Source organism: Geotrypetes seraphini, chromosome 1 (genome assembly GCF_902459505.1).
Source record: "Geotrypetes seraphini chromosome 1, aGeoSer1.1, whole genome shotgun sequence".
NCBI classification, from domain to species: Eukaryota; Metazoa; Chordata; class Amphibia; order Gymnophiona; family Dermophiidae; genus Geotrypetes; species Geotrypetes seraphini.
In genome coordinates this window covers 456472948-456490521 of record NC_047084.1, presented here as the reverse complement: position 1 = coordinate 456490521, position 17574 = coordinate 456472948, and the positions used below count along the sequence as shown (strand labels likewise).

The window sequence follows — 17574 nt, the reverse complement described above, 5'->3', positions numbered from 1 at the left end:
TATGTATGTTTAACCTGTAACCAGTTCTGAGCTCTCTGGGGATAACGGAATAGAAAACAAATCAAATAAATCTTAGTTATCAAATTTTTGACCATTCTTCAAGCTTCACTAGGTTCTTCCTCATGTTACTCACATCATCGGGGGTGTCTACTCTATTGCAGATTTGGTATCATCCACAAAGAGACAAATCTTACCTGAAAGCCCTTCAGTAATATCAATTACAAAAATGTTAAAAAGAACAGGCCCTAGAACCGAATCTTTAGGCACACCACTGGTAATATCCCTTTCCTCAGAGTGATCTCCATTGACCACTACCCTCTGTCGTCTTCCACTCAACCAGTTCTCGACCCAGGCTGTTACTTTGGGGCCCATACTGAGGATATTCTGTTTATTTATTAGACACCTTAGGAATTAGCCTCTCTGTGGAGATATGACATCAGCTGTCACTCCAAATGTGGCGCACAGTCAGCCATTGTAAAAGCACTGCGACTTTTAGTTTCAGTTTTCATTAGCTCCATGTGTGTGGAGGCTATTTTGCTTGGAGGTAAAATATAATAATAATAATTTATTTTTATATACCGCCTAACCAGCAGTTCATAGCGGTTTATACAATAGGTACTCAGCATACAATATAATAATAACATCATATATAATAAAATTCTAAGTAACTTATACAAGCATTAAAACTAATTAATAAGAAAACACAATATAAACAAAAATAAGTATAGATAAAAGATTAAAAGTACATTATAACTATGTGATAATATGAAAATCAGTAATGTATATTATATTGTTTAATAAGTGGGCTTTAAGATCTTTTTGAAATGGATAGTAAATAAGAAATGGAGAAACGAGAAGATTCAAACATGAATTCATTAATCCTGCTTGGAATTCTAAGGTCCTATCTAAAATATTTTTGTAACGACATGCATTTACTGAAGGAAAATAAAACCAACCAGATCTACGGATATTTTTCTTAGGAATAAAAAAACTAAAATGAGAAACAAGGTAAGCCGGTGCTAAACCAAATAAAACTTTAAAATAAATGCATCAAAATTTAAATAACACTCTAGCCCAGCGGTCTCAAACAAGCTGCCCACGGGCTGCATGTGGCTCTCCAAGTTTTATTTGCGGCCCACGGTCTGGACTGGATCATTCTCTTCCTTTTGGAGCAGCAGCGTGTCTGGCCGGTTCGTTCTGTTCAAAGCCGCGGGTTGGAGGCTCCTTGCGCTATCCACTCCTGCATCGGAAGCCTCTCTGACATCACAACATCAGAGAGGCTTCAGACGCAGGCGCGGATCTCGCAAGGAGCCGCCACCCATGGCTTTGAACGGAACGAGCCAGCCAGACACGCTGTTGCTCCAGTGGCGTACCAAGGGGGGGGGGGCGGTCCGCACAACTGGCCACCCTCCACTGTTCTCCCTAGAGTGCGGCTCGTCTAGAGCAGTGGTGCCCAACCTGCTTCCCTTCCCTTCTCACCGCTGCCATCGGGGAACAGGCCGGCACCATGCTCTTTGATCTCCCTGCTTCTCTCGCCGCCCGTCAATTCTGACGTCGAGAGGACGTTCTGGCTAGCCAATCGCTGCCTGGCTGCCCGGAACGTCCTTTCCGACGTTAGAATTTACGTCAGGCGGCGAGAGTTGGTCGGCCCTGTGGAGAAGAGAAGCGTGGAGATCTCGGCCTGTTCCCGATGGCGGCAGCAGCAGCAGCCTATTCCCCGGCGGCGGTGGCATGGGGGAGGGCAGGAAGGAAGAAAGAAAGAAGGGGGGGGGACAGGGAGCCAGAAACAAAGCAAAAAATGGGACACGGAATCAGAGAAAGACAGACAGAGAACGAAAAAGTTGGGGGAGGGAATGAGGTCTGGAGAGGAAGCATACAGGAGGCTGAAAGAAGGGAAGAAATATTGGATGCACAGTCAGAAGAATAAAGTGCAACCAGAGACTGATGAAATTACCAAACAAAGGTAGGAAAATGATTTTATTTTCAATTTAGTAATTGAAATGTGCCAGTTTTGAGAAAGAAAAGATATTAAACTTTGAATGTGAGTGCTGCAGGAAAAATAGAGTACTTGGAGGGCCGCAGAAAAAAATAGTTAATGTCTTATTAAAGAAATGACAATTTTGCATAAGGTAAAACTGTTAAAGGAAAGTTTTAAACTATAAAGAGTTTAACCTCATGCAAAATTGTCATTTCTTTAATAAGACATTAACTATTTTTTCTGCGGCCCTCCAAGTACCTACAAATCCAAAATGTGGCCCCGCAAAGGGTTTGAGTTTGAGACCACTGCTCTAGCCTCAAACGGTAGCTAATGAAGCTTTTGATAATATGTACTGATATGATCGTGTTTTTTCAGATTAAAAATCAAACGAATAGCTGTATTTTGTATGATTTTTAGTCAGCTAGTAGTTATTTTATATTGTATATATTCTGGCTTGGAAACTCTTTGGATGATTCTACAGAATTTCCAGGCTGCGTTGGGTATGATGAAGATGCAACATTTTAATCAGACTTGTGGTATGCAGAAGCTAGATTCAATGAGAAAGGAACTTGTAGTGATTGTTTTCAAGCACAAGTACTACTCAAGCTTATAGCATTCGTAGGGAAATAGTACAATGAAATTAATTTGAGAAATGTATTGTTCTTAATTGTAATTTCTCAGAGTATATAGTCCTCATATTCAGTAACATCAATGTGCTTTTTTAAATTCTAGATTGTGCATCAAGCTGGTATAATGTCCAGAGTGTATACCTGGACTCCTTTACCCTATTTTAGTAAGAATCTATATCATGTTTGTCCTTTAACTAAATAAAAAGTGGGAAATATCTCAATGCAACTTTCTCTTATTAGTTCTGCACAGCTGTTAATTATGATTTTTTTTTTTTTTTTGCATGTTCTCACAAAATTCCTGTTTCAGAGGATATTTAACTGCATCTGCCTTGACTTGGGAACCTAAAAGCACCAGATTTGTTAAGATGTCTTGGTTAAAATGACACTCCCAGTCAGCCTGTTCTTGCAGTTCCTTGAAATAATCTCCTGTGGGATTAGCAGAGGGCTACTGACTGCAAACTCAGACAATTCACAGTGGCCCTCATTGGTTTACATTCACATAAGCTTGCAGACGAATCCTGTCTATTAGAAAATCCCTGTACTGGTTCCTCTTTCTCATCACATTGTCTAGAAGATTCCTCTTGTTGATATTCAGATTGTGGGGGAGGGATACGTCCCCCAGAAGAAAGGGAAGACTCTGGAGGTGAGGAGACTCAGACTGCGATACCAGAGAAGTTAGTAAATGTTTATCCATAGGACCTTTAACTACTGTTGGGGCTTGATTCCCCTTGAATGCTTCTTTCTTCTTCCCCATTGCTCTGAAGGGGCTCCAAAGGGGCGTTTCCCTTTGGTCACACACCCATAGCCACATGACTGTGGCCACGTACTGTAGAACAAATGCTCAGATAAAGAGAAGATTCTCCTACAACATTGTTGCAAGGAGGTTCTATAATCTATAACATTAAGGTACCGACTCCTGTACTTTTTAAGCCTTAACTTATAAAGGACGCTGCCTCCACTTCACAAGAAATATCACTTCAAGATTTTTTTTGACAATAACTAAAATGAATCAGACTTTACACGATAATTTAGTGCTTTATAATAAATATGCAGTGGAGGCAACTGAAAAGTGTACTGAACAGGATAAGAGGCTTTCTACTATTGAAAAAATTTGGAGAAAATGGATTCTCAGGTTAAATCTTGAAAATTGGTAATAGCAAAGCAAATTTGACGATTCATTTGCAAATGGAGGCATTAGGAAATGCCTTCAGGACAATACATTTGAGGCTGCTGAATTTTTCTGAAACACATTATCTCTCCCCAAGAGAAATCTTTATTATGCATGTGAAAAATATTTTGAGTTTAGATGCTATAGAAGTAATGAATGCTTATTATTTGCCTCAAGCTGTTAGGAAGGAAACTCAAGAGGGAGAGACAGATAATCTAAATTCTCTAAATAGTTTAGATTTAAAAAAGTTTTTGGAACGTCACAAGAAATTATTCAGAAAAGATCAATTTTGTTAATAGCATTACCTTCAGTAGAAAAGAAGATGGTAGTTATGAGGACTTTTTTCATAAAGAAGAATGTACCTTTTTTTGATCAGACTATATTAATGTTCCCCGATGTTTCCAGAAAAACTCAAAAACGTTGTAAGTCCTTCCTCCTGCTGAAGTCTAAGGTCTTGGCAGGGGGTGGATCTTTTATCCTAAAGTTTCCCTGTAAATATCTGGTGACAGTCTTATGTTTTTTAGATCCAGTGCATCTAGAAACTTTCATTAGCAATAAAGTGTTGAGCTTACCAAAATGATAGAATCAGGTTGAATAGGGTTAGATATAAATTTTGCCTGCTCTATTCTTGAATATTATGTGATATTCATTTGAGTGTTATATATATATAAACCTCCTATGTTATCCTTAAAGTGGGTTTGTAATTTATAATGTGGATATTCTTTTTTAAATTCTCTCCTCTCTTTTCCCTTCCTTTTTCCATTACATGTTTGTAGCATTTCAATAATCTAATAAAAACATATACATTCACATAACCAAACTCTAGTTTTTTTATTTCTGTATCAGCCAAAATCAGGCAATAAGTTTTGGCTGCAGTTTCTGTTTTGGCCAAAAGTAGTTACACAGTTTCAGTTTTGATTAAACTAAAAAATCCAAAACGTTGGTCATCCTCTAAGGAGCTTCACACTCAGGAAGAAGACCAAACTTCACATCAGTCACCTGGAGCTTCAGCAGTCTGAAATACTTTAAAAGTTTTCAGAGATTGGCTTATTAATCAAATTGTTCTCATTCAGACAATCAGGCTTCCATGCACTATGTCAAGAAGCAGGGGATATCGGCTCCTACCCCAATTGGGATGTGGCAGTGGGCCACCTGTCATGGTACGGTGCTCCGCATCCTGGCAGAGAGAGGCAACAGTCTGGCATACAGACTGAGCAGAGTGATGGCCTCAGCATGGGTATAACCCGCAAGATCTTCAGAGAGTGCGGCACTCTCTTGGTGAATATTTTTGCCACTCATCTCAACAAGGTCCCTCAGTACTGCTTCAGACTCAGATCACATGGCAGACTAGTATTTGATGCTTTCCTCCTTGGCTGGGAGAGGGCCTTCTGTATGCATATTCTTCAAACCCTCTAATAGGAAAACTTTTGCTGAAACTCAAGCAGGACCGTGATTCTCATTGCACCTTACTGGCCAAGATAAATCTGGTTCCCTGTTCTTTTGGAGTTGCCCTCCGAAGAACCATGGAGGTTGGACTGTTTTCCAATCCTCATCACCCAGAACGAGTGGTCTGGTCTGCTTCTCAGCTTCCAGCTCCTGGCCCTCACAGCCTGAATGTTGAGAGCATGGAATTTGCATCTGAACATTTCATTGATTATTGTCCCTTTTAAATTCAATGCCTGACAGTGTCTCCAAGATTCTGCTGATTTCCAGAAAAGATTCACCAAAAGGTATTATGCTTTTAAATGGAAGAATTTTGCTGTCTGGTGTGAGAGCAAGGTCTAAGATCATCCTCCTTATCCTACACAAAAGCTGCTTGAGTGCCTTCTAACACCTCCCTGAGTCTAATTTAAAAATAAACTCTATAAGAATCCACCTTAGTGCGATCAGTGCTTACCATTGTCATCAATTCATGAGAGTTTACTGTTGACAAAGCCTCTCACAATACGTATTATGGGACCTCAATGTTATCCTTAGCTAGCTGATGAAAGGTTCTTTTGAGTCTCTTTGCTTCCTGTCATCTGAAGTACCTGACCTGGAAGTTTTGGTTGTAGTTACTTCAGCTCGCAGTTTCAATAAACTGCAGGCCCTAGTAGCTGATCCACCTTACACAAAATTTCACCGTTAACAGAGTAGTTCTTTGCATGCATTCTAAATTCCTTCCCAAGGTGGAATTGGAGTTCCATTTAACCAATCCATTGTCCTGCCAACATTTTCCCCAAACCCTCATGCCCATCCTGGTGAAAGCGCACTGTACACCTTGGATTGCAAATGAGCCTTGGCCTTTTATCTGGAGCAGACTAAAGCCCATAGACAATCCACCCAGCTTTTTGTTTCTTTTGACATGAACATTTTATCAAACTGGCTAGCAGACTGCAACTCTTTCACTTCTGTCTAGGCTGGGCTGACTCTGGAGGGTCATGTCGCGGGGCTCTTAATGTCAGAGCAATGGCTGCATCAGTAGCCCGCTTGAGATCAGCCTCCTATTGAAGAGATTTGTAAAGCTGAAACTTGGTCTTCAGTCCACACATTCACATCTCATTATTGCCTTGAGCAGAATACCCAATGTGATAATTGGTTTGGTCAGAGTTCTGCAGAATTTGTTTGGCATCTAGAATCCAGCTCCACCCTCGTAGGCCCATTTTTATTCTATTCCAGGCCACATCCTCATAACAAGACTGTACATAAGTTAAGGCTGCTTGCTTTCTGGTTGGCCTTTCTGTCACAAGTCCCTATTGTCTTTAGTTTGTTGTTTTTAGTGATTCTGGTACTAGGGGTTTCCTTATGTGAGCTACAATGTCCAGCTTCTCCCTAGATAAAGTGATTATGAGGCATATTTTCAAAGTACTTAGACTTACAACATTTAGGGATACCGGATTTTCCGTTTGGAAAATCCGGACCCCTTAGACCCGCCCCCCCCCAGGTCCGCCCATTTCCACCCATCCCTGCCCCATCATGCCCCAGTCCTGCCCCCAATCCCACCCTAGCTCTGCCCCCTGCTGCCTGCCCCACAGCAATTTGATAGAAGCTTTTCAAAATCTGGACAGGTTTTGAAAAGCCATCTGGACCCCCGGACATGTCCTCAAAAGGAGGACATGGCCGCGGAAATCCGAACATCTGGTAACCCTAACAACATTCCAGAGTAAGTCTAAGTGCTTTGAAATTGAACCCCATTATGTGTGTACTGTTTTTCTCCCCGATTTAAACACATACCAAGGATCATCTCTTTGTAGCGCAACTAAAAGCGTGCTGCATGTACTTTTGTCCAGCTAAAGAATGCACAATTTTCAGTCAGTTTTATCTGAATGAATAGCTTTTGAAAATTGCCCTCATCTCCATTAGAACTGCTTCTTTCACCTAATACTGTTTAAATGCAGTGTAAATATAACCAAAAGGAACGCCCAGTGAATTTCAGATGAGCAGCTCAAGAGCTGAGGCCTAACCACTGATCTCCCATCACACAATTACCCTACAGTTATAAGGAATTTATTTTTAACAATTTTCAGTATCTGCTAGTACCTGCAAGCTGATTTTCAAAGGGAAACTCCCCATGGAGTTTCCTTCAAGGACCAACATCTCCAAATAGGCTAGTTTTGTGCATACCATGGCAGTAATGAACCTTACTTCTCAGCAGGATATGTGGAGGTGATCTTGGTCTCTGAAATTTACTAATCCTTATCATAATACTTATCAAAGAGAGTTTCCTTTTGGAGTTCATAAGGTGTTACAAGCATAGGCAATTCATCCAGAAGTGCTTAGAAATTCTCAATGAGGTCTGTTGCACCCAAAATAATGGGACTGGTGTATCATTGCTATAGGAGCCAATGTTTCAAAATGATAGGGGATACCAAACGTAATACAAATTACCCCTTCCTGAACACAATGAAGGACCTGGCTCAATATTGGGGGTGTTGAGCACCTACTGAAAGTATTTAATTTGTAATGGTGGTTAAACCAATATAAAGCAGGCATGGAGATTTGATAATTAAATCTCCCCGTTTCCTTTTTTGGGTCTGCTCCCAAGTATGCCTCATTTTCTCATACGGTGAAGTGTACATTCTGTTAGGGCTTGGGTTCTGCATCCCCAACCCTATATGTCATGTCTATCTGTCCAAGTTAGATTGTAAGCTCTTCCAAGCAGGGACCATCTATAGATGTCAAAATGTACAGCGCTGTGTACGCCTTTCAGTGCTATATAAATGATAAGTAGGAGTAATAATGGTAGGGCATACAGAGAGTATTTTTCTCTGCAGAGCATTCTGGGCAATTTATTAAGGCGCTTTTTCAGCTGGTAAACAGTAATTCATCTGTGAACATTTCATTGAATATTGTCCCTTTTAAATTCAACCCTGACAATGCACAAATTATCATATCAGTGAAGTATCTTACATCTGAATCTTTTGAGAACACAGAACATGTAAGGGAGGGTAAAGGAAAACACGGAAAAAGGAGAAAGAAAAAAATCCTCACAGATGCAAATAGACAGTTTTACTGCGAGTTCAACGTGATGAGAGATTTGCTGTCAGGCTGTAAGACAGATGGTTTTCCTGTATAACACCTTATTTTCAGAACTGATACTTGTTTCTGATGAGATAGTGTGATTAGTGGATTGAACTCCTGACGCAGGCATTACTGCCAAAACATGGTCAGTGCTGAGTCATACTTCAGCATCAGCGTTCAGCATTTATGGAATAAAAGTGACTACCGTATTTTAAAAACTTGTTTCCTTAGATGGTTCTTTTTTTTTTTTTTAACCTATTTTTACTAGGGAGGGAAGAGATAAAGAAGGGAAAAGGAGGGGAAGAAGAGTTGCAAAAAGAAGCAATGAGATATTAGAAACAGAAAATATGATGGCAAGAAAAGATTGTATGGCCCGTCTAGTCTGCCCATCCACTTCAACTGCTTGACTTTACAATGCCCTCCTGTCTTTCACACAAAGACTCTGTGCATAGAAACACAGAACAGAAGTGCAGTAATGCGGCTGGGAAAGAGTTGTAGTCAGCCATTCGATACTTACTGAATCCCAAAAGAAATGAGAGACACGCTGACAACCAGAAGGTCTAACAGGTTGAACCAATTCCTGCAGAAAGAGCCTTTGTGGAGAAAAGCCCCATAAGCTGTGATCTATGAGTAAAAGGAGAGAGAAGAAGTGACTTGCATAAGCAAAACCAAAATTAATAAAAATAAAAAAAATCATATTATAAAAGCTAAAGAAAGATTATAGAATTTGGTAAATCTTTCAAAATAACAAACCAGCCCATTTAAATCAGTCATGCTCATTTAATCTGTGGTTCAATGAGGGTGGCACTTTTGAGCCTGCCAACCCCAGAGGGTACACAAATAATTTGTTAAAAAATGGGATGTTGTGGGCAAGAAGAGGCAGATGGCCAAAATCCTGACAGCCTGATAAAACTGGGAAAAAGCTTTATGCTGGGCCACACTCAAAATTCCAATCAGGGAATATTTTCATAAAATCACGTTTATTAGGTTTGTCCCCAAAATAAATTATTTACAATACAGAGGCAATAGTATGTCAGAAAAAATTAAGCTGGTGCAGGTCAACATATTTATTTATTTTTAAAAATGTCTATTCCGCTTAAAACCCACTCGGATTACAATTTACATATATAAGGAAATTAACAATACAAACACTCATTTACAGATGATCACCCACTGTTACATAAGAAACACTTTCCCCATTTGTAAGCACTCAAAGTCCAGTATGGCTCCATCCTGTGTGGGTTCCATTACAGTTCTACTTGCGGAAAATCCAGGATCTCCCTACTTAGTGAAAGTCCGCGGAGCCGTGGCCAGACCAAAAGGAAGCACATAGAACTGATAGTGCTGACCCAAGATCGCAAAGCAAAAGAAGCGCTGATGGGAGGCCCATATTGGGACATGCAAGTAATAATAATAATAATAATAATAATAGTTTATTTTTATATACCGCCATACCCATTCGAGTTCAAGGCGGTTTACATTGAATTACATTAGGGTCTGCATAGACAGGCAGATTTACAATTATTTGTCAGAATTAAAGATTTGTTATTAGAATTACAGATTTGTTATTAGAATTACAGAGTAACATAGTTTCAATTGTTTATCGGCTTTATTTGAACTAGATAGAGGATGCGGGAAGAGGGGAAAAACGGGGGAAGGCCTCATGAGGGGGCCCGATTGGGGAGGGGGGGAGATATTGTCAGGGGGGGGTACCGTTCGGGTCTTGTTTGCGGAATAGGTAAGTTTTAAGTGATTTTCTGAAACCGAGGTAAGTGGGGGCCTCTAGTATCATTTGTGCAAGCCATGGGTTCAGCTTGGCTGCTTGGAAGGCGAAAGTTCTGTCAAGGAATCTTTTAAAGTGACAGAGTTTGGGTGAGGGGAAGGCGAACAGCTGAATACGACGGGATTTGTTTTTGGTGCGGTAGAGGTTGAAGTGAGGATTGATGTAACTTGGTGAGGAACCATTTACCGCCCTGTAACAGAAGCATGCGAATTTGTAAAGGACTCTAGACTCGAAAGGCAGCCAGTGGAGTTGGTGGTAGAATGGGGTGACATGTTCCCATTTCTTTAGGCCAAAGATGAGGCGCACGGCGGTATTCTGGATTATTTTTAGTCTCCTGGTTGTTTTCTTCGTGGCGTTAAGGTATATGATGTTGCAATAATCAAGAATACTGAGGATGGAGGATTGTACAAGAAGGCGGAAGGAAGTGTCGTTGAAGTATTTTTTTATGGTGCGAAGTTTCCAAAGTGCAGAGAAGCTTTTCCTGATGACGAGGTCGGTGTGATTTTCTAAGGAAAGATTTTTGTCCAACGTGACTCCCAGGATTTTTAAGGTTGGTTCGAGGGGGAAGGTCATTCCTTTCAGTTGAATTGTAGTTTCTTTGATTTTGTCATTGGGGGTGGCTAGGAAGAATTTAGATTTATCAGGGTTTAGTTTCAGTCTGAATGCTAGCATCCAGAGTTCGATCTGGTTGAGAATGTTTGTTGTGTGGTCGAGTATTTCATGTGAAAAGTTAGTGAGTGGGATGGAAATTGTGATGTCATCTGCATAAATGAAGAATTTGAGCTTGAGGTTATGGAGAAGGTTGCCTAGGGAGGCCAGGTAGATGTTGAAAAGGGTGGGGGATAAGGGGGAGCCCTGCGGGACCCCGCAGGTGTTGTCCCAGCTGTAAGAGAGAGAGTTGTTCTTGCATACTTTGTAGGATCTATTTCTTAGGAATCCCTGAAACCAGTTAAGGACCTGGTCTGAGATGCCGATGTGAGCCAGGCATTCGAGGAGAATGGTGTGGTCTACCAGGTCAAAGGCGCTGCTCAGGTCAAGTTGTATGATTAAGGCACTTGAGCCCTGACTGAAGAGCGTGTGGAGGTGGTCGAGAAGGGAAGCTAAGATGGTTTCCGTGCTGTGGTCAGTGCGAAAGCCTGATTGACAGTTGCTGAGTATGTTAAATTTATCTAGGTATGCAGAGAGTTCCGCCTTTACCAGCCCCTCCGCAATTTTGGTGAATAAGGGGATACTGGCGATCGGTCTATAGTTAGAAGGGGCATTGGGTGGTTCATTCGCATTTTTTATAATAGGGGTGATCATAATGTGGCCTTGCTCAGACGGGAAGTTTCCTGAGGATAGTAGATAGTTAACCCATGTCATCATTTTTGCTTTGAAGCTGGGGGGTGCCGTTTTCATGATATTAGGTGGGCATGTGTCCAGTTTGCAATGGGAGTGTGTATATTTGTTGTAGTATGAGTTGAAGTTTTGCCAGTCGATTACTGCGAATTGTTTCCAACAGAGGTCAGCTCTGGCTCCTAGGTCTGGGTTTGGTGAGTAGATGTCTGGGAGAATGGGGAACAGCTCAAGGGGGTTGGGGCTGGGGGGTAGTGTTAATCTTAGTATTTGAATCTTGGTGTTGAAGAAGTCAGCGAGAGAGTCGGGAGTTAAGGTGGATTCTTCGTGTATGTTTGTGTGGGTCTCTAGGTTATATAGGTCATTGACCAGTTTGAAGAGATCGCTGCTATTGGTTTTTATGTTTCCTATCTTGATGGAGTAGAAGTTTTTTCTTTTTTCATTTATGAGGGTTTTGTAGTTTTTTACTTTTTTCCTCCAGGACGATCTGTGTTCAAGGGATCCCGTTTTTTGCCATAATCTTTCAGCTTTCCTAAGGTCTTTCTTGTATAGCAGCAGATCATGGTCGAACCAGCCTTCTTGGTTGGGGGTTCTATGTTTGCGGGTTTTTGGGGGGGCAATCTCGTTTAGTATGTCGGTACTGGTCTGGATCCAGGATGTCATGAGTTGTTCTGTTTGTTCGGTAGGATTGGTGTTAATTTCGAAGTGGGACCAGAATTCCGTTGGGTCAATCTTTCCTCTAGTAGTGTGGGTTTTGATGGATCTTGTTTTGCCATTTTTCTGGAGTTTGTTTTGGCATCCGATGGAGAAGGTACATAGGCGGTGGTCGGACCAGAGGGAGTCTGACCAGTTTCCTTGTTTCCAATAGAATGTGGGGTTGGATAGTTCCTTGGAGGAGAGAGTCACCAGATCTAACTGATGACCTCCTTGGTGGGTTGTGACAGGGGGATGTTTGTCATATCCTAATTGGGAGAGCAGAGACCAAAGGTCTGCTGTTTCTGGTTGGTCCGTTTTTTCAAGGTGTAGGTTGATGTCCCCGCATAGTAGGTTATAGGGGCTTGTTAAAGCGTTGGTTAGGAGGGATTCTGCGAAGTTCTCTTTGATCGTGGTCCATTTTTTTGGAGGTATGTAGAATAATGTTATGGTTAATGAGGAGGGCAGAGAACTTGAAGTTAGGGAGATGGTCAGGATTTCCGAGTTGGGCGAAGATATTGTGTTAAGAATGGTACCTTTTAGGTGGTCTCGGAAGATTATTGCAAGTCCTCCTCCTCTTCCCCATGTTCTGGCTAGAGAGAGAATCTTGTATCCCGGTGGTAGACAATCTTTTATGATAATATCTTTGTCTGATAGTAACCAGGTTTCGGTGAGGAGAACGAGGTCAGGGTTAGTTTCGATCAACCAATCTTTGATCAGGGGCGCTTTGTTTCGCATTGATCTAATGTTTAGGTAATAGCCAAGTAGGGACTGATGTGTGGAATGGTTGATTGGGGCGATGTGGGAGTATGCAAGTTTTTTTAGGGTTCTTGGTTTTGTTGGGTGGAGCTTGGTTGGTTTGTGGGGATGTGGGGGGATTATGGGCGGATGGGTTTGGGGGTGGTCTTGTGTGGTGTGGTGGGTGTAAATGGGGTTTTTGGGTTTCACTGATCGGTGTAAAGTGAAGTGGATGGGGATGGGGGAAGCCTTGGTATTGTCTGCCTTGCAGAGCCTGGTGGTTAGCAGGTAGAGTAGGAGTAAAGCTATACATTGGTGTGTGTTTAGGCAGGCCATTGTGGAGGGCTTGTCCGGCTATAGTAGAGTTTGGTATTATATTGTGTGGTGCAGTGTAATATGGTATGGCATGTACCCCTTATAATACAATACAATACAGTGCGGGTTACTAGCATATAACATATATCCAGAAGAATACAGTATAATACAATACAGTTTGCTAAATTAGCATAATCTGATACGATGCAATACACAACAGAATGCGCCAATACAGGACTAATCTGATACGATGCAATACACAACAGAATGCGCCAATACACGACTAATCTGATTTATTCCAGTGTAGTCTGGAACAGTGGTCTGAATATACAGTGCAGATTACGGCTTAATAGGATTTGTTTGCGGCTGTTATGGGGTGTTAATGTGTAGGGTGTTGCTCTACCGTAAGTAGGTACCAACTACGGTGTGCAGAGAACCGGCTATGGTGTGTAAGGTGCTGGCGAGTTTTATAGCAGAATAGTTAAGTAGCAGCAGTACTTATCCGGCTGAGTTGACTGTATGAGCGGTGTCAGAGCCTGTAGTGGAGGTCGGAGGTCGTCTCTGTTGTCTGGACTTCGATTGTGAGGGTTCCGGAAGCTGCTTTCGGTGAGCACCTATGCTAGTGACGGCACGCCGAACGGCTGCACGCCGTTGGGGCGGTGCTTTTAATCTCTCTGTCTCCTGCTTGGTTCGGGGTGAGGGGCGGAGCAGTGCTCCCACGCTCCTCACCGGCTGTACTGGGCTGAAGAGAAGGTTGGCCCGCTTCCCTCCGAGCGGCGGCTGGATCAAGAGGCCGCGCTTCGGTGGGGCGGTGCTTTTAATCTCTCTGTCTCCTGCTTGGTTCGGGGTGAGGGGCGGAGCAGTGCTCCCACGCTCCTCACCGGCTGTACTGGGCTGAAGAGAAGGTTGGCCCGCTTCCCTCCGAGCGGCGGCTGGATCAAGAGGCCGCGCTTCGGTGGGGCGGTGCTTTTAATCTCTCTGTCTCCTGCTTGGTTCGGGGTGAGGGGCGGAGCAGTGCTCCCACGCTCCTCACCGGCTGTACTGGGCTGAAGAGAAGGTTGGCCCGCTTCCCTCCGAGCGGCGGCTGGATCAAGAGGCCGCGCTTCGGTGGGGCGGTGCTTTTAATCTCTCTGTCTCCTGCTTGGTTCGGGGTGAGGGGCGGAGCAGTGCTCCCACGCTCCTCACCGGCTGTACTGGGCTGAAGAGAAGGTTGGCCCGCTTCCCTCCGAGCGGCGGCTGGATCAAGAGGCCGCGCTTCGGTGGGGCGGTGCTTTTAATCTCTCTGTCTCCTGCTTGGTTCGGGGTGAGGGGCGGAGCAGTGCTCCCACGCTCCTCACCGGCTGTACTGGGCTGAAGAGAAGGTTGGCCCGCTTCCCTCCGAGCGGCGGCTGGATCAAGAGGCCGCGCTTCGGTGGGGCGGTGCTTTTAATCTCTCTGTCTCCTGCTTGGTTCGGGGTGAGGGGCGGAGCAGTGCTCCCACGCTCCTCACCGGCTGTACTGGGATGAAGAGAAGGTTGGCCCGCTTCCCTCCGAGCGGCGGCTGGATCAAGAGGCCGCGCTTCGGTGGGGCGGTGCTTTTAATCTCTCTGTCTCCTGCTTGGTTCGGGGTGAGGGGCGGAGCAGTGCTCCCACGCTCCTCACCGGCTGTACTGGGCTGAAGAGAAGGTTGGCCCGCTTCCCTCCGAGCGGCGGCTGGATCAAGAGGCCGCGCTTCGGTGGGGCGGTGCTTTTAATCTCTCTGTCTCCTGCTTGGTTCGGGGTGAGGGGCGGAGCAGTGCTCCCACGCTCCTCACCGGCTGTACTGGGCTGAAGAGAAGGTTGGCCCGCTTCCCTCCGAGCGGCGGCTGGATCAAGAGGCCTCCGACAGGGCGAGAGAGGTTAAATAATCACCCGGCTGAACTGCCAGAATCTCTGCGAAAAGACAGAACTTTGAGAGCCCCAATGACTTCCTTCAAAACTAAGATGGGCCGATGTAATTTGGACACCACAAAGTAAATCGAGTACCTGACGGTGCCACACTCTTGAAGGGGAACCAGAACAACAGCTTAGAAATCTAGCAATCTTTGAAGGGTCTGGCGAAAAACCTGCTTCTTCCACGCTGCCTGACAAGGAGAAACTGGAAAATGATCTGGCAGGGAGTGGGCCAACTGCAGAGCAGAAACCGTGCTGAATCCCCTGCAGCTGAGCACCCACCGGAACCAGAGGGGGCGCGGGCACAGAGTCATTGGGCAGGACGGATAGCAGGGGAACCGGCGAAGGGATTTCCAACCCCCCGACAGGCCTCCTGACAGGAATTCGCTTAAAGAAATGACCCCGGGCAAAATCAGAGGTTGGGTAGGGAGCAGTTCCACACCCAGGGTGGTACCTGCGGAAATCTCAGAGAAGCCCCCAAGCAGTGCCACCTCGAACAGCTTGGCAAGCACGGTATTCAGGCAGGTGGGGCACTTCAGAGTTTGAACTAACTTGTCCAAAACCTCTGTAAACGAAAACCTCTGTAAAAGAAAATTTAGTTAGTGTTGGACACTGCATCCGTAGACCAAGCCCGAAGCCATAAGGTCTGACGCACAGCCATGGATTTGGCAGACGTCCGCAAGAAATCATAGAGGACTTCTGAGAGGAAAGAGGCAGCCATCTCAATCTTCGCCACCTCCTGACCATCAGACTCACTGTCAAGGACCTGCTCAGCTCATCGAAACACAGCCCGAGCCACCAGTCCCGCAAAAACAGCTACCTGGACCCCAAGGCAGACATATCAAAATTCAGTTTAAGAATGGTCTCCAACTTACGCTCTTCAGAGTCCCGTAAGACAGAATTGCCCTCGACAGGCACAATATCCCGCGTAGCCATTGCTAAGACCACTGCGTCCACCACTGGTGACTTTAAGTTAGCCCTATCCCTCACCGAGACAGGATACAAACAAGCCAAGGAGCATGCAAACCAAAAAGACGCCTCCAGCAAATTTCACTGCGCCAGGATAATATCCAGAAAAACCAGATGTATCAGACAAGAGCGGGAAGCAGAGGAGATCCCCCAAAGAAGAGGGTCCTCCACACTCATGGTCTCAGGCGGCATTTCCTCAAAGCGCAACACCGAGGAGATCTGCTGAATAAGATCTGAGAGCTTGTCTCTCTGAAAAAGGCGCACCACGAACGTGTACCTCTTCCCCTGAGAAGTGCTCAATTAGGTCCATACGTGACAGCTAGAAGAAAAATACAGTAATTTACAGCAGAAAAAAAACTAAGTCCCCGGTACCAGTGGCCATCCCCTCAAGAGGTCTCCCCAAGGGTCCAGGTCCTCATGCATTAGATAAAACTCTCCTCAGATAACAAGTCCTTGTCTGAGGCCATACGTGGGCACCTGGACGAGGGAGGAGGTGGGGGGGCGCAAAAAGAATTAAGGGGTCCAAACAGCAGGGGGCGCAGAGGGAACAAACCCCCTCGAGGCCCTGGGGACACAAGCAGGATCCCCGGCCGCCAAAATATGCTACACAAAGCAAAAAAGAAAATGAGGGGAGAAAACCCCCATGGCGGCCCCATGGGACTCCCTGCCGAAACCTGTTCCTGTTATATCAAAACAGGGAGAAGGCACCTGAGGCTAAATACAAGATGGAGGAGCTATCTGAGGAAAAACGGCAAAAGATGCGCCAAAATAACCCCTTCAGGGCCTTTAGCGGCTGAGAAGGCTGAATTGTCCCAGCCACTAAAGCAGGCAAAAGCTGGCATCAGCTGAGAGAAAAAACAGCTGATAGGAAATCCCCAGTCGCACCATCAGCGGCTGAGGAAATCCCTCCGTGGGTGGCAGGGGAAGGCTGGGCTTCCTTGCAAACTAATGCTGGCTCGCGAGGCACTAGTGGAGGGGAGCCCTGGACACCAGCACCCGCTGCCGACAAGGCTCCTCCACCCCCCCGGCCTAAACAGCTGTTTTCAGGCTGGCCGCACGCGCCTTGCTTCTGGACCAAATTGTGCACCTCTTCCCCCTGAGAAGTGCTCAAATGGTCCATATGCGACCTAGCTAGAAGAAAAGTGCTGGTTAGTTGAAAAATACAGTAATTTACAGCATATTTAAAGGGAAAACAACCCTTCAGACCGGCACTACCTCAGGATTTTTTTTTTTCTCAGAACAGACTCCACTTGGCTCTCTAAACAGTATGCCTTACCACCAGGGGATAAGGCTTACTGTTGAGGCACCTCTAGAAAAATGTTGGTGAGGTGGAGGAAAGGGGGGAGGGGGGAGAGACCCAGCTCGCAATCCGCTGGGTTTGACACCCCCGAGGTTGGACGGACCCCCCAAACAGGGTCCACCCAAGCTCAATCCGGCAACAAAAAGGGACAAAAAGTCCTGAACAAATTCCAACAGCCCTACCAAGGGAGATGGCTACAGCTCACCACACCTGCTGGAGACTGAGAGAAGACTGAAGTAATTAGGGAGGGGTCAC

At 44.7% G+C, this 17574-nt stretch overlaps 1 protein-coding gene across 1 annotated transcript in view; it reads right to left on the bottom strand.

Moving 5' to 3' along the window:
* The window catches only part of CACNA1F (calcium voltage-gated channel subunit alpha1 F), a 224240-nt gene that overhangs the window by 96491 nt on the left and 110175 nt on the right, over positions 1–17574 (bottom strand). Inside the window, 1 exon segment of the mRNA XM_033922018.1 lies at positions 8793–8899. Coding sequence (XP_033777909.1) covers positions 8793–8899 — 107 coding nt within the window.